The 27165-nt window shown below is 41.6% G+C and overlaps 4 protein-coding genes across 13 annotated transcripts in view; 1 reads left to right on the top strand and 3 right to left on the bottom strand.

Moving 5' to 3' along the window:
• Window positions 1-14: 14 nt before the first annotated feature.
• Window positions 15-11404, bottom strand: Ehbp1 (Eps15 homology domain containing protein-binding protein 1). 7 transcript variants are annotated; one of them, XM_065863807.2, is made up of 14 exons: window positions 11261-11404; window positions 10036-10286; window positions 7084-7291; window positions 6839-7020; window positions 6586-6770; window positions 5205-6048; window positions 4647-4849; window positions 4193-4590; window positions 3938-4027; window positions 2856-3158; window positions 2121-2796; window positions 1259-1355; window positions 1004-1192; window positions 15-945 (listed from the first exon to the last, which is right to left on the bottom strand). In XM_065863807.2, exons 2-14 carry the CDS (start codon window positions 10137-10139, stop codon window positions 867-869), a joined length of 3558 nt encoding a protein of 1185 aa, XP_065719879.2. In that variant the 5' UTR covers window positions 10140-10286; window positions 11261-11404; the 3' UTR covers window positions 15-866. The 7 variants fall into 7 exon arrangements, with proteins under 7 accessions (XP_065719879.2, XP_065719882.2, XP_065719883.2 ...); XM_065863810.2 differs by having other exon boundaries at window positions 5205-5982; XM_065863811.2 differs by having other exon boundaries at window positions 5205-5979.
• A 440-nt stretch (window positions 11405-11844) lies between these two features.
• On the bottom strand, window positions 11845-15561 carry Paip1 (Poly(A) binding protein interacting protein 1). Of its 3 annotated transcripts, none has more exons than XM_017074899.4 (4): window positions 15411-15561; window positions 15166-15280; window positions 13931-14877; window positions 11845-13429 (listed from the first exon to the last, which is right to left on the bottom strand). In XM_017074899.4, the coding sequence occupies exons 3-4, from the start codon at window positions 14840-14842 to the stop codon at window positions 12590-12592; spliced, it is 1752 nt and encodes a 583-aa protein (XP_016930388.2). In that variant the 5' UTR covers window positions 14843-14877; window positions 15166-15280; window positions 15411-15561; the 3' UTR covers window positions 11845-12589. The 3 variants fall into 3 exon arrangements, with proteins under 3 accessions (XP_016930388.2, XP_036669429.2, XP_070850732.1); XM_036813534.3 differs by having other exon boundaries at window positions 15166-15311; window positions 15411-15494; XM_070994631.1 differs by lacking the exon at window positions 15411-15561 and having other exon boundaries at window positions 15166-15356.
• An 835-nt stretch (window positions 15562-16396) lies between these two features.
• NtR (neuronal acetylcholine receptor subunit NtR) lies at window positions 16397-19622 on the top strand. Its single transcript, XM_017072312.4, has 8 exons — window positions 16397-16783; window positions 17264-17395; window positions 17470-17622; window positions 17854-18041; window positions 18105-18636; window positions 18908-19048; window positions 19199-19365; window positions 19420-19622. The coding sequence occupies exons 1-8, from the start codon at window positions 16471-16473 to the stop codon at window positions 19540-19542; spliced, it is 1749 nt and encodes a 582-aa protein (XP_016927801.2). The 5' UTR covers window positions 16397-16470; the 3' UTR covers window positions 19543-19622.
• Window positions 19623-19740: 118 nt separating this feature from the next.
• LOC108008240 (cuticle protein 16.5) overlaps window positions 19741-27165 on the bottom strand; it is a 41279-nt gene continuing 33854 nt past the window's right edge. Inside the window, exons 1-3 of one of the 2 annotated variants that reach the window (XM_065863491.2) lie at window positions 21589-21988; window positions 20602-20925; window positions 19741-20035 (exon numbers count right to left, since the gene is read on the bottom strand). In XM_065863491.2, coding sequence (XP_065719563.2) covers window positions 19772-20035; window positions 20602-20925; window positions 21589-21600 — 600 coding nt within the window. In that variant the 5' untranslated portion in view covers window positions 21601-21988 and the 3' untranslated portion in view covers window positions 19741-19771. Of the gene's footprint in view, window positions 20036-20601; window positions 20926-21588; window positions 21989-27165 lie in introns of those variants that run through there. The other variant, XM_070994630.1, reaches the window with a different exon arrangement.

Genomic DNA, 27165 nt, shown 5'->3' with positions numbered 1-27165 from the left:
GTTTAAACACTCGATTTGTTTTTGGGTTTTATCAGCAATTTGTATTCTTTATTAGCTATGTTCGTGGGTTGAACAGTTCTTGTCCCTCGCCTGGGCAACGTAAAATAAAATAATTATAAATATAAATATAAGTATATACATAAGCCACCTTTAAATTACTATTAAAGCGCTTTGTTGAACTTAAGTATGCTGAAATACGTTTTTGCAAAAAGGTAATTCACAAATATATAAGGGTACATTTTTGTTTCTAAGAATAAGTAGTATTCTCAATTAAGTATGGTTAAATAGGTCTTCGCATAAAGGTAATTAATAAATATATAAGTGTACATGTATTTTTGGATGAAGCGTTTTTATGTGGGATAAATGCTAAGGTACAAACTAACGTAAAATTGCCACCTTTATTTCCTAACTCACATTAATTTGCGTTCAGGATTCACTTTAGCTGTGGTTCAGATGGCACAACAACAAAACATTAAACGAAGTTAACACAGTAAAACTCGAATATCTGATTATCATATTGATTAGCATTATTGAACCAAATGAGTGTAAAAGTGTCCCTTTTGAAGTGTCTGTTCTCGATTTTTGTATCTTAATTTACTAACGGACGTTTTGTTCTTTTTCTTTGAATTTCTTTGCTCGAATAGATAAGCAATTTGTTTCACAGTATACCTTTTTTCCAATAACCATACCAAGTGGTCCAAGTATTTGTTGTCGTTGGATATAACGATTGCATAAGAAGCGACACCGAACCACAAAAACCACGCGACCTTATCGCGTGTCTCCGAACATAGTTGTTATCTAACTAGTTACATAGATACGATTGAGTGTAAGTATAATCTCCAGTCAGGTTTGGTTAATTTCGATTTCTATTGAAGAACACATTTGTCTTTTTCGCTGATGTCCACGTGCTCCAGTACCTTCGCGATCTCCTGGTCGTCCTCGATCCTGAAATGCATGGGGGCTTAATTTTTGCCATGATCATAGGGCGAAGCTCCTAACTTACGCTTTCTCTTGGTTGTGCAGATGCTGCACCAACTGGTCACGCTTGTCGACAATCGTCATCAGCTCCTCGAGCAGCAGCCGCTCCTTCTCCCGCTGCACTTCCGTCTTGCGCCAATCCTCCACAGATTGCGCCGCCCGCAGCTCCTGGTTCAGCATTGTATGCTTTCGCTCCAAATCTTTTTCCTGTTCGCTGCGGGGTAAAAGAAGCCATATGATTAGGTCACCCAACTGATAGTGAGGTTTGATGATTGCTTACAGTATGTTCAGCTGCATTTGTCGCCGGAGAAGTGCGTTCTTTTTGTTGACCAGCGTAAACCATTGCGATAGCAGTTGCTCCTCCGTTTCCTCGGTCTCTGTGGAATGTTTAAATGTCTTGTTATTGATAGCCTTTTTATGGGGGTTTTTCTTTGTGAATAACTAAGATTAATTGAAGCTGGCCTGTTCTGATAGGACTTGTTAAATCATTTTTGGAAAGTTTTTATATCCGTTTTATAAGTAACTTAGAATACTTTTAGTTATTAATAGATATTATAATATCATCTAAACCGTTGTTGAAATTAGTTAAAAGATTATATACTTTTATACGAGAAATACGTTTAAAACGGCTAAGTATTAATATTTCTACAAATCAAATTGGAGTAAAATACTCGAAAGTAAAAAACGTAACTGGCCTGGTAGATAAACTTAAACAATGGGAACCATAGATGGTTATACAGTCAAAAAACCAGAACAGGCTCTTCGTGCTTGGTTTTTGTCTAAGTAGACGTCCTTAGGCGGTCTTTAAAGCTGCTGCAGAGCGCTGACTCTGTGATTAGTGAGCATTATACCAGGTCAGATAGAACCAAATCGGAACATATATAGTTAGACACAATTTGGAACGGTTGGCCCGGCCAAGTTAATAAGCAAACACAGACACAAATTAGCACAAACAAACGGCACAGGGGATGAGCGATTGATTGGATGCGATTGAAAGATGCTAGCGGGCAGGCGGAAAGGCGGGCGATCCGGAAGATCTGGGCGGGCGGGCAGTCAGGCGGTGAGGCGTGGCAGTGCATCGGCAAAAGCGATTGGCAGAGCAGCTCAATGGATCAGGCATGAGGGGATGGGCCGCACTTTACCACAATGACTGGGGGTGTGACACAAATGGGAGCGCCGCTCCCGCCGCTGACGGCGTCGCCTGTGGCGATCCTGCTGCCGCCGCAAGGAAGCCGCCCGGCCGGTGGCCGCCAGCGCCAGGACCTCGTCATCCTCGCTGCACGCGGGCAGATTGTCGCAGGAGGACTGCTGCGAGGAGAGCGCCGACGGGGAGCTGTCTAGCATGTGGGTGTAGGGCACAACATGATGCACATGATGCGGACGCAGATGGGCGGGCGAGGTCATGGTCGATGGATGCACACTCTTGGGCACATTCACAAAGCACGAATGGGAGCGCGGCCGGGGGCGCTGGCGCGTGTGCAACTCGTCGCCGGAGTTGCTGACACTGTCGCTGGACGTGTCCCGGTCGTCGTCCTCGCTACCACCACCACCACCACTGCCGGCACCTCCTCCACCAAACAGGCTCTCGTCATCCGAGTCGAGCAGCTTGATGCGTATCACATCACCACCACCAATACTATTTCGGATTAGCCTAAGGATGGGGTTGCCGTTTCGGGCGCTACCCCGACGATTATTACTTGGATTGCCGCCCATCACGGCGCGCAGCTTGGCCTCCAGACTGCTGGCCTTCTGGTCGATGGCCTCCTGCTCCCGCTCCAGGGCCTCCAGCTCGGATTCAATGTAGGACATCTTGTCACCCTGGAAACAGCACTTAAGTTATACCTTGTCACTCCAAAAATCAACCTCTTTCAGCCTACCCTCTTTTCGTGCTTTGGTGAGACGCGGTCCACAATTGCGTTAAAGGACTGCAGGGGACTGCCATTAACTCCGAGGCCCTTAAGACCACTTAACCTATGACTAGGACTGCCCGGTTCCTGCGCATCCAGCTTCTTTGACTGCTCCAGGTAAAACTCCTCGGCTCCGTTGTGGATGGGCGAGATGGTCCGCTCCAGCTTGGGCCTCGTGGGGCTGGTTGGGCTCTCGACGGAGCCGCCGCTCCGCACACGCGTCTCCAGGATGAGGCGACGAGCCTGTTCCCGCAGACGCGCCTGTCGATCCTCCTGCCAGGGCAAAGACATCGAGAGAAGTGAGTGAGGATATGAACTAATTGGCTGTTTTATAGTAAGAAAAGTATACGTAATATAGGGTTTTCTTGGAAACTCAATGAAAACTGTTTAGGATCGTGAAAGATGATATTTTATAAGTGCCATATGGCAGCATGTAAGCAATAAGTAATGTACTAAACAATTTACTTTTACAAAAGGCTCAGTACTTTAGTTTACTTTAGTAAAACGATCAGGGCCTATATCTCAATGTCATGTCAGGACTCTGATTTCTTAATTGTTAAAGAATGTTAAGAAAACTTTTTTTTACATAGAACATTGCCTCAAAATATGTGTTTTCAGCCAGATAAACAGTAATATGATATTGAGCAACTGAATGTTTCTAAAAAAGCAAGTTAACCCAACAACAAAAGTTTACTTGACATTGTGAAGTCGGCGCTTAGTCAATATAATCGCTAAAAAATTATTATTTTTGAGAGGAAATATTAGTCTGCATTGTGTTTTTTTATGTTGTTGGGGAACCCCCAAAAATAATAATATTATAATAACACAAAATCATATATAATAGCTAAAGAATTATAATCGTTGACTAAAAAATATTACAGTCTCATTGTCATTGTTTTTATATTTTTTTTTGTTATTTTTCAATGCGCTTATATTACTAAGGAAATCCCCATAATAATAATACTGTTTATAGGAATCAAGAAGACATGCAAGAGATAAGCTGCGCTGCGTGCGGCGAACGCGAACTGCGTCTCTGGCAAGAAGCTACTTACGTCGTTCGCCTCGCTGGAATTGTAAAGCTTTAGCTTTTCCATCATCAGCTTGGCTTTTTCGCTCATCAGCTTGTGGCGCGTTAGGATTCGCTACAAATCAAATCATAAATAAAGCAAAAAACAATAAAACCAAGTATATACAGAACGGAAAAGCTATGGGAAATCAACTGCAAAATAGGCAAGTAATTAAAGCAACAACTCAATGGATAACTTCAACTCAACGGGGCAAATACTTTGATCCTGGCTTTTACTCACACTGGCCGCCTGGGGATCAATGACGGATTTGGAGATGTTCTCCTTGCCACCCACGGGAGGACCTTCGTCCAGGGAGTCCTCCTGCGGCGGAGGCGACGTCTGGCCGCTGAGCACCGACGACTGATTGGCATGCTGCGATGCGTTGATCGAGTTCTTGTCCTTGGTGGGCGACATCACCTTGTCCAGTATGTTCTTCGAGTTGTTCAGAATCTGATTCTTCACATCCTTTTTCCTAGTGGGCGACAGTTGCTCTGACTTGTTGTGTCCCATGATCTCCTCATCGATGGAGTTTTGATGCAGCAGCAAACTCTTCGGGTGAGAAAAGACGATGCGACTCTGCGACAAATTGTCGGACATATAGTCTCCAATCACGTAGCTCGACTCATCTGCCGTGGATCCTAAAAAGAATACAAGTTTTAAGCTATATCATTTGCATTTTCTTGTCTTGGCGTACCAATTTGCTCGATTTTCAGCTGCTTGCCGGTGAAATGCGCCCTCAACTGATGCAAATAGGTCATCACGCCCAACTTGTCTGGCACTGTCAGCATGTTCATTTCCCGCGGCTCGATTACCCGCGGTATTCCCAAGGATTCCGCCGCGTCAAAGGCAATGCGACAGTTACCCACCACATCATGGGCGCTCAGCTGGGACATGTCACTAAAAAGGGAACACATTTAATTAGTTCACAGTCGCTTTTGAGAATAAATAATTAGTTTCAACATTTAGAATATTTATATATAAGGTAGAAATAAGATAATCAATCATTTGTTCAATCTTTGTGTCTCTAGTAATCTTATTTCGGTTGAAAATACCAATTAAATTGTGACGAACCACATAATCTTAGTTGGTTTTTGAGAGTTAAGAACTATAGAACATTGGTGGATACTTAGATTAATTTTAAGATTTAAAAGGAATATTAGAAATCAACTAATTTTAACGATTAAACATAATTCGTTTTATCTTTCATGACCTTGTTTCGGTTATAAGTAACTAATAAATCATGACAACTCACATGAGCTCCGGCGCAAAGTGATGGATGATGGCGCAGAAGGCCATGCCGTTGCGCCAGCTGGTCGTCAGGTTGGTGACCTTAACATTTTGGTAGTCTTTGGTAACCTCTTTGCACCACTCCAGCAGATCCTGCCCGGGAGTGTTCGTCTTCAGCACGATCTTCTCGACGGGCTTTAGGCTGTTGTTCAGCGAGCCAGAGGTACTCAAACCCGACTGCGATCCTGTGGATTCGTTTATCACAGATGCGGGTGCGAGTGCGGGTGCGGGTGCGGGCGCAGGAGTCGGCGAGGGTTCGTAGCTCTTCTTCAGGTTCAGGGGCTGCAGCTCGGGGCGCTTCACACTCGGTGGCACTACCACCACAGATGAGGCCTCCTTAGTGGACTTGTTCTCCTCTTTGGTCGCTTCCTTTTTGGTGCTGCTGTCGCCACTTTCCTCCTTGAGACTCGTCACCCTCAAGTCCTGATCATCCTCCTTCTCGGTGAAGAACAAGGCCCTTTTCTTCTTTGGCTTCGCATCATCTTTGCTTGCTTTGGGTTCCAGCGGCGTTGAGGTGACCATTTTGTCAAAGGTCTCGATGGTCTTCGACCTCGCTGGCTCCACAGGTGTTTGCTTGGGCGGCTGCCTCACCTCCCCAGGTGACTTAATGGGCGTACTGTCCACCAGGGGCTGCAGTCCATTGGGAGTTTTGAGGGACTCGTCGGCACTACTAAGACCACCGGTTGCTCCGGTTGCTGTGCTCAAGTCTAACTTGCTCGCAGCCTCGCCTTTGCCGTCGCCTTCTAGTTCAAAATGCAATTGATTAATGGACTCGGCCAACGGTGTTGGATCTTCAGATAACGAAGGTACTACATCATAACAAACCAAAAATGAAACGAAAAACAAAAGAAAATATACATTTAACAATTTACGCACAAATTACAGGTTGCAGGAAACCATTCAAGATACGTGATGTTGTGTTGTAGATGTTATGGGATATATAGAAAGGAAATAATTTCGTTTTCAGTCAGAGAGAAATGTCTGTACAAGATATCTACAGCTAAAATGCTAAAATTAGAGCCAATTGATTTGTTGTCTCAGAGTTTGTGGAATTCGGAATTCTGATTTGTGTGGATTAGATCATGCATGATCAAGTTTACATATATGGCATCTACGAGATGCGTAGTTCGAGAACTCTGATCTATTACATTTACTAACGTGTAACATACTTAGCCAAAGCGCTTCTCATAAATGAAACAGAGTTTTGAGCTCCCTTTCCCTTATGTTCAGCCATGGATATACATAATATACATATAGGTTCTAGTCCATTTTTACATACTAACAGATACAAATTCTTGACTTTAAGTACACAAATCATTATAACTGGGTTATGGAAGAGTTCTTACCACTTTGAGGGGTGTCCAAATCAATGCAGCCATTCAGGCTAATTGTCAAATGCTTAAGTTGCTGGGTAAAGTCAGTGATTTCACTACAGTTGTCAAAATCGGGAATGTCCTCCAAGTCATCCAACGGCGCCACATCATTGTTGTTCACGGACATCATGGAGACAACGCTCTGCATGTCTTCGTCCCTGGAATGGATAGAAATAACCCATTAAACCACCATTCTCAGTACTATTTTCAAGGATATGGGACTTACGTGGCCTTTCCTTCCCTCAAGAATACACAGCTTATCGTGAGTTCCAGACTGGCTGCAGTAATCTTCTTCGAGACTGGCTTTAAAGTCAACGTAAAGCTCTGCTGAGTGGATTCTACGCTGGCATACTTCCTCATATTGATGCTGGCATTGGCCAGGACGCGTTTCTTGCCCATTGGGGTGACCTGTTCAGGGATAGATCACCGGTTACTGGTAAGGATCTAAATTAGTTTGGTAGTTTAACCCACATCTTCGATGACGAACGTCCAGTCCTTGTCCTCCAGCTCGTGCGTCCGAGGATCCTTGAACAGGGTGACCGATATGGTGTGATTGTCGGGCACTGGCCAGGATATATTGCCCACCAGGGGATTCATCATATCCGGCTCCCATGGCAACGGAGCACTGGCCACTCGTCTAGATCTCCTGGTCCAAACGATAGAAAGGTTCGACGGTCGCCTGAAAATATGAACATCATATTATTACTAATTCATGCCAAATGGGGATCTCAAAAGTTCTTTCAACCATATTTCTGTATAAGATCATGAATAACAATTTCTGTCCGCCGGATGCGAAGTCATTATATGTACATATGTATTTGGGCTCTTTAGCTGATAAATGAATGTGATGAATGTTTACTAAACAAAAATTCTGGAGGAAAAAAAGCAGTATCTTTCGAATGTCCGAAGATATGGATTATAAATGGAGAAAACCGAAATATTTATAAGCTCTTCTATTCTTGGAACATGTCGTTGCTATCAAGACTTTAAATTGAAGTATACATGCAGTAAAAAAACGTATAACGTAAGACTCGCTTTATTTGCATGACAATCTACTGCGGGAAATCGGATTAATCTATATAATTAGCTTTTCTTCAAATACTTATTACTGCTTCAACTTAAAATAATGCAATATTACAGAGAAAATAAAGGTCAAAACACTGAAGTGATCAACTATCAATCAAGTAAAGCTTATTTTGATGAATATATTGTAAGAGTTCCGCTCGAATTCAGCGCTAAGGGATTTCTGTGGCACCCCCGATAAGCTTGGAGTTCTAAATATAGAGCGCATGGACAAGGGAATCGGAAGAACATCTATGGCTATCATTATTTGTTTAGTAAACAAGCTTTCGGCTCTTTGAAATGATAAGAAATGATAAGGAAAACTTTTTTTAAACAAAAGATAGTACGAACTAAAGGGAAAAGGTCTGCTGATTATATAAAAAAAATAGAATTGAAAACAAAACTAAAATAGATATTCGTGAAATGCGTAATTTTAGGAATAATATATACTAAGATAATTATAATATTTCGGCTTGTAATATAAGGAAAAAAATCATGTTTTTGCGCAGTATCCAGCTAACAAAATATTATTTTCCAAGGCATTATTTAATGGTCATGTATTATATACAGCTGCGGCAACAAAAATAGCACCAGTGTGTAGGCAATTCTTCTTTGTGCTACAGAATGGTAATTTTTTGCAATATTTTTATTCTGTTTGTAAGGGTAAGTAGGGTTACATATCTATTAACTAAAATAAAAGTGGTTACGCCCACAATACGGATGGTTTTTAAAATTTCGATACATTTATCAAAAAAGTAGCAAAGTTATGCGGCAACAAAAATAGCACCACTTAAATAAAAAACTTAAAAAACTTAAAAATAACGCGATTTGAAAATTTTTTTTGATTGAAATGTATGATTTCATACACCTTAAGGTAAAAAAATATTGTTCTAAAGCTTGGGCTGCAACAACAACAACAACAACGACCGACCTTGACGTCACTAGACACCAGAATCTTCCCTTGGCAAAATTGTTGTCTGGCTCTTTCAAAATAGCTCGAGGGCAGTTTTTTTTCTTCGGTTTTGCATTAAAAACATAGTTTTTAACATTTCTGCAAAGATTTTCGATGTGTTTTAGTTCTGGGGCTTGTAAGGTCCCCATTATACCATTTAGCTTAAGGGTTTTAAAACTTTGTACGACTTTCTGACTGATTTTTTTTGGGTTATAACCGTGGTAAAGCTTCGGAAATAAATTAGTTTTGTATTACGAATAAAATTGCATCACAATTTCTGAGCTATCAAGGTGAACATGTTGATCCTGTATGGGTTTACATTATGATATGGTACCAACATTATAGTACGAGAATATGCCCATACCATTATACTTGCTTCACCATTATTATTCTTTGCAAATGTGAAATGGGGACTCAATTTTGGATATGTAGGTTACCTGATGTGAATTTAAAGTCTTTTTCATCTAAACATGAGCAATTTTCAGCCGCCAGACCATATAAGAGTGTTCCTTTTATTGTGGGCCTTATTTAAAACTCGCCCTTCAAATTCACCCATGCTCTGCAGTCTAGGGAGATTTTTTTTTTGGACGTCAAGCGCATAATTGATTTTTATGTACATTATATCCAACTTTTTATGTACTTACAAATATTAAAAAAAAAAAAGCGACTTGATAGGCGCCTAAAACGGGACCTACTTGCATTCATGCAAATGACTTTTTAACAGTTATGGGGTCATTGCGGCTTTCGTACTGCGTGCTATTCTTTTGTGTTCTTGTTTTAGGTAACTACTAATCATTATTTTAAAGAATTCAACGATTCAACTTAACTTATCTTTTGCATTGCCTTTATAAATTAGCTTTTTAAATGTCCTTCTATCTGTATCATTACAGCGCGCTAAATGACCCATTGGGAACACTATTTTATGCATTATTTTACCAATTCACTTAGTAGTACTTATTCTTAATACAACAAAACGAAAAACAGCCAACAAATCTGAGCAAATGAAGTTTTATACCCAAAAACCGTTAATAGTGCTATTTTTGTTGCCGCATAATTATGCTACTTTTTTCATAAATCTATCGAAGTTTTAAAAACCATTCGCATTACGCCCACAACCATTTTTACTTTAGTTAAACGATATGTAAACCTACTTACCCTTACACACAGAAGAAAAATATTGCAAAAAATGACCATTTTGTACACAAATAAAAATTGCCCACACTTTGGTGCTATTTTTGTTGCCGCAACTGTATAGGGAAACGAAATGCATTCCGCTCAAAATACCGCTATTAGCCCTTTCATTTGTATACTAGTTTGCCCAAGTAGAACACTTAGGCCCCGCCCCCACCTACTTGAACCGATTCCCCAACCCATCCATCCATTAATCCACTTTCATATGGAGCACTTACCACTTGGCGGTGGTTTCCAGATGCAGATCGTGGTACGATGCAGTGAACTGGAATTTGGCGGCGCGCTTGAAATTGCGCTGCAATCGCTTCCAGACGCTGGCCATCTTAGCGGGTGTGGATCGTGGGGTTCCTTAATTGGGATTTTTCGGGGTGTTGAGGTTTGTATAAAAATTAGACCCGTTTCGATCGTCGTTGCTTGGTTTGTCACTAATTTATTGTGTCATGTTTACCACTTAACTTCTGCAGGCAATCTGGGTAGAATGAAAACCAATACAAACGATAGATCATAACTATACCATGGTTATTGTATTACACTATTTCTGGTTAGTTTTACAAGGTTCATTCATAAAAAAGTAGTGCCATCTGCAGGTGCAAAAGTGTTTACTTTTGTAAGGTCCAGAAATCACAGAACCACTTTTGTTTATATGTATACATATTTTGGATACGATTTTATTGCTTTGTTGTCTGCGAAATTACTCAAAAACCCACACACACATATATATACGAGAGAACACTGTTTGTTTTTTTCTTTTTTCGTTGTTTTGTGACCTTCAGTTTTGCTTTTCTTATAAATACTCTAGATTTACAGCTTATTGCCAGTTTTGTTTTTGTTTTTATCTATTAATGTTTTCGCGAACGAGTGTTTGTATCTAAGGAGGTTGACCCAAGTCTCGGAAATAGGGTATATCAACCGAGCAAATAGTCTTAAAGCGAAAATAACTTTGACTTGGTGTACTTAAGTCATTATAATTCCACATAGAACTCAAAATTGGCTGATTTCGGATCTGCCAAACACATAAAGTGAGTGAGTTTGTTTGATGTTTACGTACATTTCACTCGACAATATTTTTGAGACCCAGAACTGAGTCACCCCTGTGGCTGTGAACATTATTCTCTTCGCTACTAGGAATACCTAGAACGCTATAACTTTGAAACGACATTGCGTACTAAAGAATCCTTTTGACCACACATTAAACAAGGGTTATAGGTGCAATTAATGGTTTAAAAAAATCGATGTCGTCACTTAGTTTTGGTCAACCTCCCTCCACCTTTGGCTCGCTTCTCACTCAACTCGTTAGCCTCGGCCAAAGCAAAAGGTCTGGGCATGTGTGTATAGGTTTTTAACAATCTTTTCTGTTCACTATTACGGCATTTTTGTTTTGGTCTCCGATTTCGCCTAAAGGTATCTCGGTTTGGAGACCTTATATCCTATATATCACCGTACATTTGCGCGATTATTACGACCACTCGCGTTCGTCTAGTTTTTTATCACATTAGTGCGAATAATAATATAATTCACACCGATTCAGACTACGACCGACGTCTTTCTGCTAGAGCTGGAAATAACATCGGCGATGTATCGATACATCGATGTTTTCCAAAACTCGGGAAACATCGACGTTGAAAACGATGTTTCCTCTTTACACTACTTGGTAGGAAGGAATCTTGGTAAGCTAAGCAAATTTTTTATTAATTAAGTAAAAGAAACTAAAATATACGTTCAAATTGGTATAGATTTCGACAAATATTTGTGTTGGCGGCGCTTCGATATAGAGAAGACTTTGAAAGAGCAGAACAGCAATGGTAATTAGACCGCCTGATATCGAGTATAACTATCGGTATCGATTTATGCACAATCGAGTGTATCGGTTAACATTAGCGAATACACACACCCTCTGATAGCCGATTCACCCACCCGACATACCGTTTCAGGATGGTGTATTCGCTACTGCTACACGCCTTATATCTTTCAATCAGCCCATTGAACAACTTCTTTTCCCCCTTTCAATCAAGTTGTTCAACTTGAACTTGTTTTAAACGCAATTCGATAAATTTTATTTATAATTAAATCATGGTTTCGTTAACATTAATTACAATTATTTAAAAATTAGGCGTGGCTGCTGTTGTTGTTTTCTTTTGTTTTTTTCGTTTTTCGATTTGTATGATCAAGAGAATGTTTTTAATTGAATGTGAAATTTGCGGTTTTGTTTTTTTTCTGCCGTTTATGAGTCTGCATATGTGCCATGCAAGTGTGTGGGTGCGCATATGAGTACGAGTCTTTGAGTGCAGCTGCGTGTGTGTGTGTTAGCGGTTCGAATCGGCGTGGCAGTGGCTTTAATTATATATTTTCACCGTTTACGGCTTAAATCCTGGCTTGGCGATTATTCAAAAAACTGAGAGTTAAAAAGTACAAACTGATGGGTGAACTGGCTATCCTGGCCGAGAGTTGGCTATCAGAGAGATACAGATACAAAACGGGCGTATCACACAAAAAAGCGTTCGAACAAAGTCATAAACACATGTCATAATATGGTAGGTGCATGAAACACGAAGATATCACAAACAATTTGCTATCAATAATTTAAAAGATAATCACAATTGGTTCTGAACCAAGCAACTGCAATCATCGATTCTACAACCGAGAATTTGTTGGAAATGCTCCACTCCTCCGCTCTCTACCATCTACCGTCCTCTTTCTACATCCTAAGCTATGTCCTGCCCACGGCCACGCCCCTGCGAATCCGCCCAACGCCACACAGTCCTCCACAGTCGTCTAGGTCTTCTGTTTGCCCTGCTTGCAGAACTCCTTGTAGGCGCGCTCGGTTTCCTCGTCCATTTCGGCGTCCATTTCCAAGTCTCCGCCATCGCCATCAAAGTCGTCGGCATCGCTGCCCTCGCCGTCCTCGGTGGCCAGGAAGTCGGTCTCCTCGGCGGTCAATTCGCGGCCATCGGGTCCATAGAAGACGGGCTCATCACTCAGGCGCGGCGGCTCCGCCACTGTATCCTCGTCGCCGCCCAGGGCATTGGACACCTTGCGGCCCCAGTTGTTCTGCTGAAGGGCAATCACATTGGCCGCCATGGCGTACTTGCCCGGCGACTTCAACTCGATCGCCTGCAGGGCCGTGATGATCTCCAGCATGTCCTTGGGGCAGTCGGCCGACAGATCGTAGCCAGCCAGCTTGAGCGTCTGGCACAGGCAGCGCACATTCTCGTTGCTCTCGCTGGCCAGCAGCTTACTCAGTGAATAGACGATATTCACGGCGATCAACTGGATGCGCGAGTCATCGTCGCCGCGCAGCTGCATGTAGAGTTCGGCCAGGAAGAGGGCCGTCTCGCGGACCTTCTGCTGCTCATTGGAGCGCATGTACTTGGTCACCTCCTCCTGGTGGTAGTCCAGCTTGCACTTCAGCAGCGTGTGGAACAGCGAGTCCGGCTTCGGGTTGAGCATGTGCAGCAGGTTGTACAGCTTGGCGCCCATGTACCGGAAGTTCGGCTGCTCGATCGACTTCTCGAAGATGTCCTCCATGGCGATGGAGAGCACGAACTGGTTGTTCTCCATGCCGTCGAAAATGGTCAGGAAGCGTGATGCAATCGTATCAAATTGGCCCGGATTCTGCAGGGGGGAGATCAAATGTACTGGTTAAGTGGAATGTTTGTAGTTTAAGGGTGTATAAAGGGTATCATAAGGTCAGCGTAAATTAGATTTATTGCAGGGGCTTTACATGATGAGACTATGAGGAAAACAAGGGAACTTACAGCCCTTAGGTTTACAAAAATAAAAATCAACAAAGTTATAGTTGTCACTTTCCAGTTTAGACCAGTTTTTAAAATATGCTTAATTCTATAACCTACAAGATTGTAGAAGTACTTTAATGAGTTAAATAAAAAGAAAAAAAATGGGACTTAATGCCATTTGATGGCTTGGCAATCAAATCACGCTGTCTTCTATGATAAATTGATTATAGAAAGTATGCATAATAGCCCCCCATTTTGTATTCACCCATTTTTGCAGCTACATGACATAAAAGCTTCGTAGATTTCCAGATTTTTCAAACACACATAAGAGCATCCCCGACATTAACCCTCCAAAAGTCACATCAACTCGATTCCTCACCTGGTTAAGGCAATGTATGACTGTATCGAGATACTCCAGTGCAATGGTGGCCATGTCCGGCTGCGAAGAGTTCGAGGACGACGAGGAGGCCGCCGCGGACGAAGTGGATGGCTGCGGTTGCTGCTGCTGTTGGTTCTGGTTCTGGAAATACTGCTGCTGCTGGTGGCTGTGCTGCTGGTGGTGCGGCTGCTGCTGGTGATGCTGCTGCTGTGTCTGCTGTGCGATTTGTTGGAATGAGTTATTCAAGTGGGTATGCCGTTGGAACTTGGCGTGTTGGTTGTGTGGCTGATGCTGCTGCTGGTGGTGTTGTTGTTGTTGGTGGTGGTGTGTGTTTTGTGGGTGTACCTGCTGCTGCTGCTGATAGTAGTTGCCACCCGAGCCCTGCTGGTTGTTCAGGTGCAGGCGATTCTGCACGGAATTCGTTAGCTTCTGCATATCGTTGTTGAACTTCTGCTGATGGTTGTGGTGATGGTTGTAGTGCGGCTGCTGGTGGTGCTGCTGCTGCTGATGGTGGTGCTTGTAGCCGTTCACATAGCGCTGCTGCTGCTGCTGTTGGCCATAGGGAGCTCCTCCGGAGGCGCCTGCTCCACCAGCCTGCTGGTACTGCTGATGACGCGACTGCTGCTGCTGCGGCTGCTGCTGGGGGGGAGCCACTCCTCGAGGGACGAAAATAGAGGCCGTGGCCGACAGCTTGGACAGGTCGGACAAGGTCTGGGCCTGCGCCTGAATGGGCAACTGCTGCTGGTAGTTCCCAGCTACCTGCCCGTAGCCCTGGGCCCCGCCGGCATACTCCCCGAAGAGATGCGCCTGCTGCTCCAGCCCGGGCATGGCCACTCCGCCGGCTCCTCCGGCATTCGGCCGGCGCAGCTGCTCATACTGATCGTCGGGCTGGAAGGGGGCGCGGCATGACATTGCGGTGGCGGTGACGGCGGCGTTGGACTCGAAAACTGAAAATCACAAAAGGGGTACATTTCAGTGGGGGGGTGTTGGGGCTAGGGGATTAGCGTCTAATCTCTGAGCACAAATCACATTCGTCTTTGAAATCCAGCGTGGTTACGTCTGCGAGCGTCGTCGGGGACGCCAATTCCGTCAGGGTCGCGGACATTTTGTTTTCCTCGCACTGGTTTTAGGCCTTTCCTTTTTTTTTTTCTTTTTTCTGCTCTCTTCTCTTCTTCTTTTCAGGCAATGAACCCTTTTTCAACCGGACTGCTTGCTATTCAATTTGCAATGCCTACCTTAATTCTGTCAAAGTTGAACGTATACGTCGCCGATTTTTCTTTTTGTTGCTTCGTTTTGCTGCGTCGTCACTTTCTCGTCTGCGTCTCTGCTGCGCTGCTCCGATTTTTCTGGCTGGTTTGATAGGGGGGAATTGCACGTTTTACTGGCCGTGGGAAATGGTAAGTCGAGGGGGGTTGGTGGGTGGTTGGGCGGACTGCGGGGGGCCACTGACCGCCGATAAGGACTGGGTAGAGCTACGCACCTTTTATTCGCGCTGCGGCAATTCGTTACAATTATATTTCGATTTCGCCTTTTCACCGTCGGTGTGGTCGCAAGTAGGGATGTGAAAAATATCAAAATATCAATATATAGGTATTTTTTGAATAAAAATATTTGTATCGTGATATTTTTGCACCGGTATATCGCTGTTATCGCTACTCACGTAGTAACGTAACTGTCAGCAAACGTAAGAGCCACGTTGGTGTCAGTTAAGGAGGGAGAAAAAAAAACCCTTTGTCTCAGTACTATTGGTTAGCGGAAAATTATATTGTTTAATAATAATATTAACTATTAAGATTATGATTATATATTAGAATACCTTCGTTGTCTTCAGCGGCCGGGTTGCTCGATTAATCAATATATCGATATTCATCTGAATCAGCGCCACTTCCTTGGTCACTGAAAGTGCTTGGGGATGTTAAGGGCCGTTTACACCGGATCAGACTTTTAGGGTTGTCGCACTTTGTCATTTTAAGTAGGTTTTAAACCAAGAAAAAGTAGCGAAATTAAGACGCTAAAACCTTCTTTTATTTAAACATAAGGAGAAATAAAGGGACCTAAGAATGCTTTTAATTTATTTGTTTCCATCACAAAATGTAATATCACAATTTTTGTATGTTGCTTCCTAATTAGTTTTTTCATTTTCATTTTGTTTTAAATTTCAAGAGTATATTCGAATGAAAGCGTCGGTTCGGCAGAAGAAGTGGCCTTATTAAGTGGAACTGCAGGGTATCATAACCTCTGCAATGGTATAAAAGTCCACAGAAATACTTTCTCCGCACCTTACCAAATTTCGCGAAAAAATTATGCCAGATAAAGCTCTAAAGATGTAAAAAGTTTGATTTTAACCATTTTTAAGTAGATCGGATGCTTTAAACCCAGTATAAGCATTGTGGGAAAAATATCCAAGCTTAGATATCCCAGCTTTATCGGTAGAGAGCGAGACTGAGCTGAATGCTTCAATTCTTTTTAGTTCTTTTTAGTCGATGCCTCAGCTCAGTCAGATTTAAACCGCGCTACGGGAAGGATATCCTAACGACACGATGAACAACCTTATCAAGTGCTTAATGACGATCTGCTGCCTGTGCCTGGCACTGATCGATCAGGCGGAATCGGAACAACCGTCGACTAGATTCAACGTGAGCTTCTCCCAGTTGGATTCTTGCGAAAGCTTCTCGGTTCCAAATACAGGATATGGCTACCGGAAGTTCTATATGCTCCACGAGCTAAGCAACAACAACCGAAAGGCTGGGGAGCGGCTGCACTTGAAATTTTACGTGTTGACCTCTATGGATGCCCACATCCTGCTCTCGGTAACGAGTCATCCAAGGGTAAATGATCGCGTCTACGAGATCGGTACGTAATCTCGGAGTAAAAGGTTCTGTTTTAAAGAGGTTCCTACAGCTTGTAAATTGTTTTTTTTGAACAAAAAGGATGGATCTATAAATTTTTTTAACTAGCAAAGTATAATAGAATTAGGCGATTTTTTTAAGATTTAAAATTATGAATTTGTTCATAAATATTTAGAGAATAAACTAAAAATTCGGGTTTCATTGAATTGATAATAGCTTTTTATGCGACCAACTGTCTAAAATTCCAAGCATGTATTCACTTTTTATCCCCACTGTTTATGCTTTCTAGAGATATTCGCAATAGAACACAACTCATCAGTTTTTGAAAAAGTTTTAGTATCATATTTAACACAAAGAGAAACATTTTACTTGGCACTTACATATTTTTCGAATGACATTGAACTGATTTTATAGACTCCATGACCGTCAATTGAATGCTCTTTCATGACACTGTTTTTATGTGGTATCTTCATTCCGCTTCCAGTGATAGGCGCCGGCGGAAATACGTTCTCCGCGATCCGTACCTCCATGGGATTGAGGCGAGTGGCCACGAGTCAAGAACCGAACTTGGTATCACTGTACGAGCCAACGCCAATAGAGATTGTCCAGACGCAGAGTGAGTTTCCTGCCCCGCAATTTTTCCATATTATCTGGTATTCCCTGCTCTTCAACCCCCAATACAATTCACAGATGGCGAGTTGTTTGTTTATATACCCGGCTTCAAGTCTGAGCCGCTGATGCAGTTCATCGATGAATCTCCGCTGACCATCAACTATATAAGTTTCAGCTCTTTTGGTTCCAATACAGCGCGCTGGTTCTACGACTGTGGCTTTGATGGTTATGGTAAGGATATATATGTATCCCAAACAAATCTTCAGAGGGTGTTATAAGTAGACATCGGATTATATGTGATAATAATTGGATTAAGGATGAATGTTATGTCATAAAAATAATTATTATGGCTTGAAAATTAAGAATTACTGGAAAGTGGATGTTAAAAGATCGATTTCACATATATTCCGATATCTATTCCTAAGTGTATATGAAGTTTTTAAACCTCTTCATAAATTTCAGACAAGGAAATATCTCAGGAGGTGCACGAACCGACTCCAACTGAGAAACTTTTGGACCGATTGAACTTCCTGGCGGAGAATGCCAGCTTGCCAGCGAATCTCAGCTCCGTATTGTTCCACTTCCAAACGCGATCACTGGCCTACGAGCAAACGAACTCCATGCTGCAGACCCGTATGCACATGATGATGGTAAAAAAGGATACCTCTTAGAAAAGTAATGTCAAAATTAAAAATTAATTTATATTCTTTCAGCACTGGCATGACAGTCGCCTTGGCTGGAGACCCCAAGATTTCGGATCCCTGAATTCCTTCGAGCATCCCGATCTGCGTATATGGATACCGCATATGAACGTACTCAACGGAGCCCTGCAGTCCGTGGGTGAGATCCTCCGATCCTATGAGCTGAGGGTCTACGCCAACGGAAACATCACCCTGTACGCCAACAATCTGCAGCTGACCAGTTGGTGTGTGGATAGTGCCCGAAACTGGCCGAACGAGCGGGTGACCTGCGACATCGAACTGGGTCTGAATTTCCAGGAGGGACAGGAGACGTTGGCCCTCATCTACGATAGGTACCGCAAGCCCATTGCGCCCAATGAGCACGTGAACTTGCCCTCCGGCTGGTCATTCACAGAATTATCCGTGGTGCGAGTGGACAGCGATGCGGCGAGGAGATATAATCCCAAGGGAATGATGCAGAAAATGGATGGGGATGTGGCCATAGAGTTTACGCTACAAAGGAACCGCAGCTTCTACATGACCGTCTTTTACTTGCCTCTGCTTGGTAATATATCATATTTGCTTCTCTGCTTTCTATCAAGTTCCTTATTGTATTTTTTTGCTTTAAAAAGGATTATCTCTAATTATCTTGATTAGGAAACCAGTTATTTTTCTGTAATGACTGATGCAGAGAAATTTCTGTTCATAGATTTTACTTACAGGAAGGTTTTTCATATCGATAGCATTAAAATATTTATTTGCTTCCGTAATTAGTTCCATCTCGACAAGTTTGGTAACTTTTAATTTCTCATTATAGTATTTCATTACATTTCCAGCCTGCCAGATGTTCTTGATATTGTCGTTTGTGCTGCGTTCTACTCGTAGAAGTGCCCTCATCCTCATCGCCCTGCTGATAACCGCTTGGGGCCTTATGTATATGACGCGCCACGCCGCCCCGCACTATGAGCCGCCCCTAAGTAAGATCAGAATGCCTTCAGGCTTCGAATATTATGTTTTCAAATTCAGTATGAATTATTTGGTCCTTGTTCCGAATAGAAAATGGATAGTATTATTCTAGATATTATTTCTTTAAGACGAGCTCAATTTAAATATCGTTTTCCCCACAGTGACTGCCTATAAGGCTGTAATGATGGTCGCCACCTATTGCTACATCCTGCACATTTGCATGATATGGCTGGAATTGTATCCTCCGAGGTCACAGGCTCCTGACTGGTTGGTTGCCCTGATAAACTCCAATGTGCTTCGCTGTGTTCTGGGCTTGAGATTTGCAGATGTAAGTGGCTTAAGACTTATTAAAAACCGAATAATATCATAACTTTTTCTGCAGTCCAACGACTATTGCGACATTCAGACGAATCCCTTGCGTCATCTGGCCAAAATCCTGAACAACTTGAGCTCTCTTCTGGTCATAATTACCTTCGCCTTCGTAGACATAACAAGTGGAGTTTGAAAAATCGAATTTTTCTTTATTGTGCCTTTGAGAGAATAGTAATGGTTTCTTAAATAAATAAGAAGTAAACAGAGAAGAAAGTGAAGACATTGCGACTACGGGTTGAGAGGGTGAGGGGAGAACGTGCCTCGGCTGCTGCGACTCCTCGCAGATAACTGCTCCATTCGCTCCATCTCCGACTTAAGATCGACTGGGATGCGGATTTGGAGTATGGATTTGGTATCGGAGCTTAGTGGTAGCCGTAGCCGTGATCATCGTAGCCACCCAGGGACAGGGCCGGAGCAGAGTAGGACTTCAGCAGGGTCGGAGCTGCGTAGCTGATGGATGGGGCCGCATAGGACTTGAGCACCGTGGGAGCAGCGTAGCTAATGGCTGGGGCGGCATGGGCGTAGCTGATGGCCGGAGCAGCGTAGGATTTGATCACTGGAGCTGGAGCATATGCGATGGCCGGCGCAGCGTACGACTTGACCACGGGCTGGGCGTGGGAAACAACCTGGGGAAGATTAAAAAGGGGTTAATACTTGCATATTTAAGGGGTAGCACTGGGGATTCTTTCATAAAATTATTTAAGTAAGAAAACTATCCTAAAACTTCAATTTGATCGGACTAATAGTTTATGAGATATGGGAGTTTGAAGTTATGTTCTTCAGAGTTCCTTCTATATTTTTTAAAAGCTTTGCCGAAAACTCAATTCATTATTTTCCAAGTTTCTTTGATTAAATAGTAGATTTTGAGTTACACTAACAGATACAATGTGGATTGTAGTTTTCTGATGTTACTGTGACCAAATATGAAGTTCTTTGGGTAGGTGCTTCTTTTGAAGTCTCAGTAAAAGTGGTTTTAAGGTGAGATTTTTAAATATTTTTGAGCATTTCCTTTTAACATACTAAGCTAACATGTATGGAAAATTTACCAAGTCATAAAGTATCGGTTAAAACATAAAAAAAAATTATTTTTAGTGCTTGTTTTAGGACATAAAACCCTATAAAATCCCTTAAGTGTTTATACGTGATACTTGCATAGTTATCTGATAGGAACCCAAACCAATCCCGATCTTACCGAGCTGAAGTGCGAGTAGCTGGTGGCCGGAGCTGCCACCTTCACCGCCACAGGAGCCGCATAGGACTTGACCACCGTAGGAGCGGCGTAGCTGATGGCGGGAGCAGCATGGGCATAGCTGATGGCCGGAGCAGCGTAGGACTTAATCACTGGAGCCGGAGCTGAGTAAGTGATCGCAGGAGCAGCATATGACTTGATCACTGGAGCGGCAGCTGCATAGGTGATGGCAGGGGCAGCATGGGCATAGCTGTAGTCCGGTGCCGAGTGTCCATAGTCCAGAAGTCCAGGAGCAGCATTGGCGGCAGCCAGCAAAGTGGTGAGAATCTGGTGGGGTATGAAAAAGAACATGTTAAGTTAAACAACTAAATGTTTACTAGATAAAAAGCATTTCAATAGTCTTTAAATAAGTATTCCAAAATTATTCGTTGTTTTTCTATTCTTTAGGTGGCCCAAAGCTAGAAATTAAGAACCGCGAATTCTTCAGAACACTGGATGACACATTGTATAAGGACCGTCGAACTTATTAAAGAGACTGTTTTGTTCATCGAAATTGTTTTAACTTTCATGTTCAACTTATAGGTTTTTGAAAGTCCTTGTTAAAATATTTTAAACATTGATTACATTTTTTTTGAACAATCTTATTTGCCAGGCATGTCTTTTTCAAATATATCCTGTTAGTTAGTCGAACTCTAATCAAGTCGTTACCTTATAAGGAGGATTTAGTTGAATTTTGATCCTTTGAAAATCAGAAAATGGGGTGTCATACTATCACTAAATTAAAACATTCACTTGACTATTGATTTTATTTTTCCATGAACCAACCAAAGGTCCTAAGTAATTTTACTATACTGAACTTTTAGGAACGATTGATGTAACAAATTGAACGGCAATTCGACAAGCAAAGATCTAGATACACTGTCCGAGTAAGCTAGTTCTATTGGCTCTGATCTGATGATCCTGATCCTTGGCCCGGTCCTTCGCACTCACCAGAAGTTTCATGCTAGCGCTGGATAACGAATCACTTGGCTTGGAGGGAGAATTGCAACTGTAAGTGGATTGCGTGCATTGCGTTACTTTTATACTGCTCGACGACAAGGCAGACCAAGACCACGCACTCGTACTGGGGCTCTCAAACGGACAGTGGACCGGCGGACAGGCGGACGAGCGGACAGAGACAGATCTTGACTAGATTTCGATCTGAGCTTCGGACGGACGAGCGGACAAACAGTCAACAAAGCGGGCCAAGCAGCACCAATTTGTGAAGTATGTATCGCGGCTGAGGTGAAACAGCAATTCTCGTAGACGCAACTTGGAGAGCGCCCCCAAAAGCGGATGACGCAACTCGAACTGGAGCTTGGAGCTGGGAGTTGGGAGCTTGGAGCTGGGAGCTCCGATCTGAAGGCAGACCACTTGCCCGCTAAGGAGTCGCAGGAAAGGCGGCATTTCCACTGGGGGTCTCGAATTGGAAAGCGCGCGCGCTAATTGAACACGCTGATTAGCTGGCCAGTTTTGGGTAGCTCCAAGCTTCAAGCTGCCAGCCTCAATATTAAGGACCACACCCAACGAAAAAATTCAGCCTTGCCACTAACAACTTAATTAGCCAAGCGAGAATGCCGTCTAATTGCTTTCGATGCCATAAATAAGTATTCTCGAAACAATTCTCGGTGTCGCTGGGAAATTCTCCCCAAATTGCATAATGAACGCTTGCCAAATCGGCGAATGTCGATCCGATCCGATCCAAACCGAACAAACAATCCCCGGCTGGCCGAAATATCTAGGCGAGCTTCATATTTATCTTTATCGTGCCGCGAATGCCGCTGCGTGCCACATTTGACCATATTGGATGGGCGATTTCAGCCGCAGCCACGCCGTCTCGTCTCGAGGACACTTGTGCGTGGAGAGGGGCTTTGGATTGAGTCAGCCCCAGTTGCCAAGTTGCCCAGTTGCCCAGTTCCCCAGCTCCAGCTCTCCATCCATCGATCCATTGGGTGTTTGCCCCTTCTCCGTCGGAAATCTGAAATCTGCAATCGGCGGTTGAGCATCTGGCAGCTCGTGGGATTTTTATTGCCGCCTTGATTAACCCCCTGGGGTGGGTGGGGGTATGGAGCTATGACAGGCAGCGATGGCCTTGGGTTATCAAAAACTAATGGTGCTACAAATTTCCTAAATTATTCAGCGAGCTTACAATGTTCTTATCTTAATAAAGGCGTATGCAATGATCAGATTATTTATTCAAATGTCTAACAAACATGGCATTAACTCTTATGGGTGCCTGGAATAGATAGTATTTTGTAACATAAGTTTCTTTAAAGCAAATATAGTGAAAGGCTGCGAATATTGGATCACATATTTGAATACCTCTTAATCTTTAAATATAAACCCTGCATAAATCAACAGTGCGAGACATTACTTGTTCGAAACATTGTTCATTTTATTCGTCTGATTGGATTCATCTAAGTCTGATTCATAGGCTTAGGTCTCCTAAGTGATAGATTATTCTTGACTAAATAGCTGGAAATGAATGTGATTTATGTTAGGATATAAAATGTGAATTGAAAAAAGACCAAAGCCCCATTTGGCTCCGATGTACAAATAGTTGGAACTGTTGCATTTGGGACATCATCGTCTAAAGAATTCGCTTTTTGGTCATGTTATACCATCCTCTTCTTATTGCGGTCTTCTAAAGTAAAGAAAAAGTGGTGTGAAATGCCCGAGAATAAAGATTTATATGAATGAAATTCACATTTTTATAATTTTTATAAGTGAAACTTGTTCGTCCCTTAATTTCAAAAACTGTATTGTACTGATAAAATAACGTAAGGGAGAGAATCCCCAAAATATATATAAACAAGGCATTCGTATGTTGCACATTTCTGTGTTAATTCAAATCTGTGATCGAATCATATTGTTCATGTATGCAAGTTTCTAACATAAACCTCAGACCAACTAAGTTAAACCAAGGTAACTTAGTGACTAATGCTCTGCTCTCTCCTATCTTCAACGCCTTAAAAGTCACGTAGAGTTAAGTCACAGGAATTGCAATAATTTGCAATGTCTCAGATTGGCGCATGCAACTAGCAGCACTCCAAACGGAGTTTCCCCTCAAGAGGCCTCGAAAGCAACACAACAACCTCAGCATCACCATCAACATCTCGAAAATACTTAGCACAAAATGAGAAAAAGACAGCACGAGATGGCAGGAAAGAGACGGAGAGTCACCTGCGATCGGAGTTCATGCATAAATCATGCCAGAGGAATGTGATTTATGTGAAATCTATTAGCAAATATTAAGTCAATAGCAGCAATTGTTGCCAGTGGTCGGCGACTGCCAAACAAGTGTTCCATGTCCAATTCGATGCGGACAGATGCGGACACATACGGACAGATCGCTGTGGTTGGTTGGTTGGTTGTTGTCGCCTCGCTTTATAAATAAAAGATTTCCCAGCCACTGCCCCACATTTTGGCCAGGTGGAAAGCAATTTTCCAGCAATCGATAGTTTGCAGCCAGAAGGGTGGCAAACTCGAGTGCCAAATTGCCACAGTAACACTAAAAACTGAAAACCGATATAAGGCGCTCAGCCTATCCGATCCAATCCAATCCCCATCCCCAACCCCTCTTTCATTTTTTTTGGTTTTGTTTGAGAGCCAAGTCTTTAGACGTATTTGGCGATCGGGCGGCGCGAGCTCCAAAATGGGTGCAAAATACCGCGAATTTTGGATGACGGGCCTAATTAGCCAATGGTCACAGAATGGACGAGAATTCGAGAAATCGAACCGATTGCCCAATGGCTCGCAAGCGCAGAATTCTTCAATTAATTAACGCCGCTGTTTTTGACTTGCAAATGTAATTCGCGGAAAACGGCCAAGAAAAACATTGCAAAATGGAAAATCGCTGCTTAATTAAATCAGAAACAAACCGCGAAACCAACCGGGCAGAAAAGCAAAATAAAAACCGCGTGGCATTTATGACGCTTTGCCTGAATTAATGAATGAATCGTGGTGGACATGGAAATGGACTCGGATCTCGGATTTGGGAGCTGACAAACTTCAAACCTCGTTTCTGACGTGACTGGCAGTTTTTAAAGTGCACAGAAAAGATTTTTATGCTTTTGAGATCGTATCTACATTTTTCCGGTTAATATTTTACTCGTTTTTCCTGAGATTTTCGTATAAAGTTTTTCTTTTGATAAGCAAAAGTAAGGGTTCATTGAAGGTGTGCTACGTGGAACTTAAACCACCTTCACCTTTTGTAGTTGTTAAAAACTATGTATTTATATGGAAAAAACTATATACAAACATGAAATTTTCAATATTTTTAAGTATTGAGGATTAACACATCCTTAAGTTGAGGTAAATTTTTTTTTCTCACTCATTGAAATGAAAGCCTTTTAAATTTGAAACTTTGTTAGAAAAAGCTGTATATTTAATAATACATCCATATTATAGGTTCCCTAGATTTTAATTTATCAATTACAAAAATCAAATCCTTACTGATATATTTTTTTTCGGTACTACGAAGTCCATTTGCATTTGGCAATCCCATCTAAATGCTGACCAATGACAGTTTCCACTCCATGAATCGATTTTTCGCCTTTTTGTTTGTTTTTGGTCAACAGGATTTCTTGGTAAGTGCTTTATTTATGGGATGACTGCTTCGAGGTGGTCGGTTGTGAAACGGTTATTGCCTTTGTAATGGTCAAGATGAAGTGGATGTATGATGAAAGATTCCGTTCCAAAATAGTTATTAAGATAAGTAATTTTTAAATAGGTCTATTGGTTATAATAAGGTAAGTTAAATAATCGTGAAAAAATCATTAGCTTATTATATTTTCCTAGTTTAATTTAAAACTAGTTTGCTTTAAGCTTTAACTTTAATCCAGCTTTTTTATTTTATCAGCTTAATTTCAAGCTTGGCTTAGTGGCGCCATCTGACAGGTTTTCCGGCAACTTCACAGTGCAACAGATGGCGCTAAAACCCGATTTTAGTGCATGTAGTTTTCATGTACAATGTAGATAATATTCATGTATAATATTAATGAAAATAGATATATATTAATAATTAAAATAGCAACTATGGCCGACTCCTCCCTGTACGTAAAGTCTTAAACTTTTGGAAACAGTGTACAATAAATAAAATAAAACATGTTAGAAAAATTAGGAAACCTTATTTGTTGATAACAACATTGAAAATATTAAAAACACAACAAACATTTATAAGGTTATTTTTTTAGTTAATGCTTAAAAATAAAGAAAATATGTTAGTTATTTCCATTAAAAGGTAAACTAAATGCCCTAAATTCAAATAATTAATTTACGTCACTCTTATTCAACTCTTCGTTCTTTTATCGATTGCCCTTTGCAGCATTTCCACGGAAAAATCTGCTACAAGACCCAGAGACTCGAATAAATATAGATCAAAGTCACTGAAGTTAATGACGTATGCACAATACTGCTTTGGGGTGTCGACGATTTAAAGGGGTTAAATGGCGGTCACCGATTTGTGCCCCTCAGAATTCAACAGGTGAGCAAATGGGAGGGTGGAATGGATGTACGGATGGACTTCGCTGAGCACTGACCTTAAAATCCATTTTTAAACACGTTTTGTGCAGAATGCCCCCCTTTCAGGTTTTCAAGTTGGATTGATTGATTTAAAATGGAATAAGATTTAAAGAAGTGCTATAACTTAAATAAAAGAAAATCAAATTAATAAGCCTAGATTATAGGCTGCTTAGTTACAAACCATCCACTGCATTTGTGTGATTGCACACTCAAGATTTTTTATTATATTTGTGCGTTTGTCAAGTGCAGTTTGAAATTCAAGTTGCCTAATAACTTAAAACCCCAAGCAGCTTTAATGGCCATAATTCGTCTTGGCCGCAGAAAAAGTAGAAGAACCCGAAGGCAAAAGCCAAAAGGAGTGTCTTGGTGTTGTTGCCATTGCTTTTGTTGTTATGGCGGTGTTAATGTTGTTGTTGTAGCAGCACTATTGACATTATTGATGGAAATTCTTTTGTGTTTTACGAAAAAAAAAGAATGAAGAAAGTAAAACTTACCGAGAAGCATGTCGAAGTTCTAATGCTCTGAAATACATGATAGATAGATAGGACATTTTCTTGAAAAGTATTATGAATTGGTACATACAACATTTTGTAACTCATTACAATTTGGTCTATACTTTTTTTTATAGATTAATATCAAGGTGCTTTATTTGTTACTATAATATATTTTTATAAATATTATGCAAGCCTGTATATACTATTATATTCCGACTGAGAGTTTGATCCCTTCCTGTATCTTAAGTTAAAAACTTTCAGGTTAAGTAAGTTTTTTTATAAATTAAAATTTAATATCATATCATATAAAAGTTTTATTTTCCTTTTTCAAGGTTATCATTAGCACTTTAGACATTTCTTTTCTAATTTATATGAATGTTATTATTTACCCAATGAAAATTTAGTTATTATTTGGTTATTATTTTTAACATGATAATTATAAGCCGCTTTTGAAATGCAAAATGCTTTCTTTTTGTGAAATTTAGAATACCTTCTGTTAAGAAGAAGCGAC

Source organism: Drosophila suzukii, chromosome 2R, assembly GCF_043229965.1.
Source record: "Drosophila suzukii chromosome 2R, CBGP_Dsuzu_IsoJpt1.0, whole genome shotgun sequence".
Lineage (NCBI taxonomy): Eukaryota > Metazoa > Arthropoda > Insecta > Diptera > Drosophilidae > Drosophila > Drosophila suzukii.
The sequence above is the reverse complement of the archived record's forward strand: the minus strand, read 5'-3'. Positions and strand labels throughout refer to the sequence as shown.

What these genes read in the sequence shown, in the direction of transcription:
- Ehbp1 (XM_065863807.2), bottom strand. Translation starts at nt 10,139, where the DNA reads ATGGCCAGCGTCTGGAAGCGATTGCAGCGCAATTTCAAGCGCGCCGCC. An exon ending in GCTGAAAATCGAGCAAATTG is followed by an intron (nt 4,591 to 4,646) that starts GTACGCCAAGAC and finishes TATTCTTTTTAG; the next exon opens with GATCCACGGCAGATGAGTCG. An exon ending in CTGCACAACCAAGAGAAAGC is followed by an intron (nt 946 to 1,003) that starts GTAAGTTAGGAG and finishes CATGCATTTCAG; the next exon opens with GATCGAGGACGACCAGGAGA.
- Paip1 (XM_017074899.4), bottom strand. Translation starts at nt 14,842, where the DNA reads ATGTCATGCCGCGCCCCCTTCCAGCCCGACGATCAGTATGAGCAGCTG. An exon ending in TCATACATTGCCTTAACCAG is followed by an intron (nt 13,430 to 13,930) that starts GTGAGGAATCGA and finishes TCCCCCCTGCAG; the next exon opens with AATCCGGGCCAATTTGATAC.
- NtR (XM_017072312.4), top strand. Translation starts at nt 16,471, where the DNA reads ATGAACAACCTTATCAAGTGCTTAATGACGATCTGCTGCCTGTGCCTG. An exon ending in AGAGATTGTCCAGACGCAGA is followed by an intron (nt 17,396 to 17,469) that starts GTGAGTTTCCTG and finishes TACAATTCACAG; the next exon opens with ATGGCGAGTTGTTTGTTTAT. An exon ending in CTTTTACTTGCCTCTGCTTG is followed by an intron (nt 18,637 to 18,907) that starts GTAATATATCAT and finishes TTACATTTCCAG; the next exon opens with CCTGCCAGATGTTCTTGATA.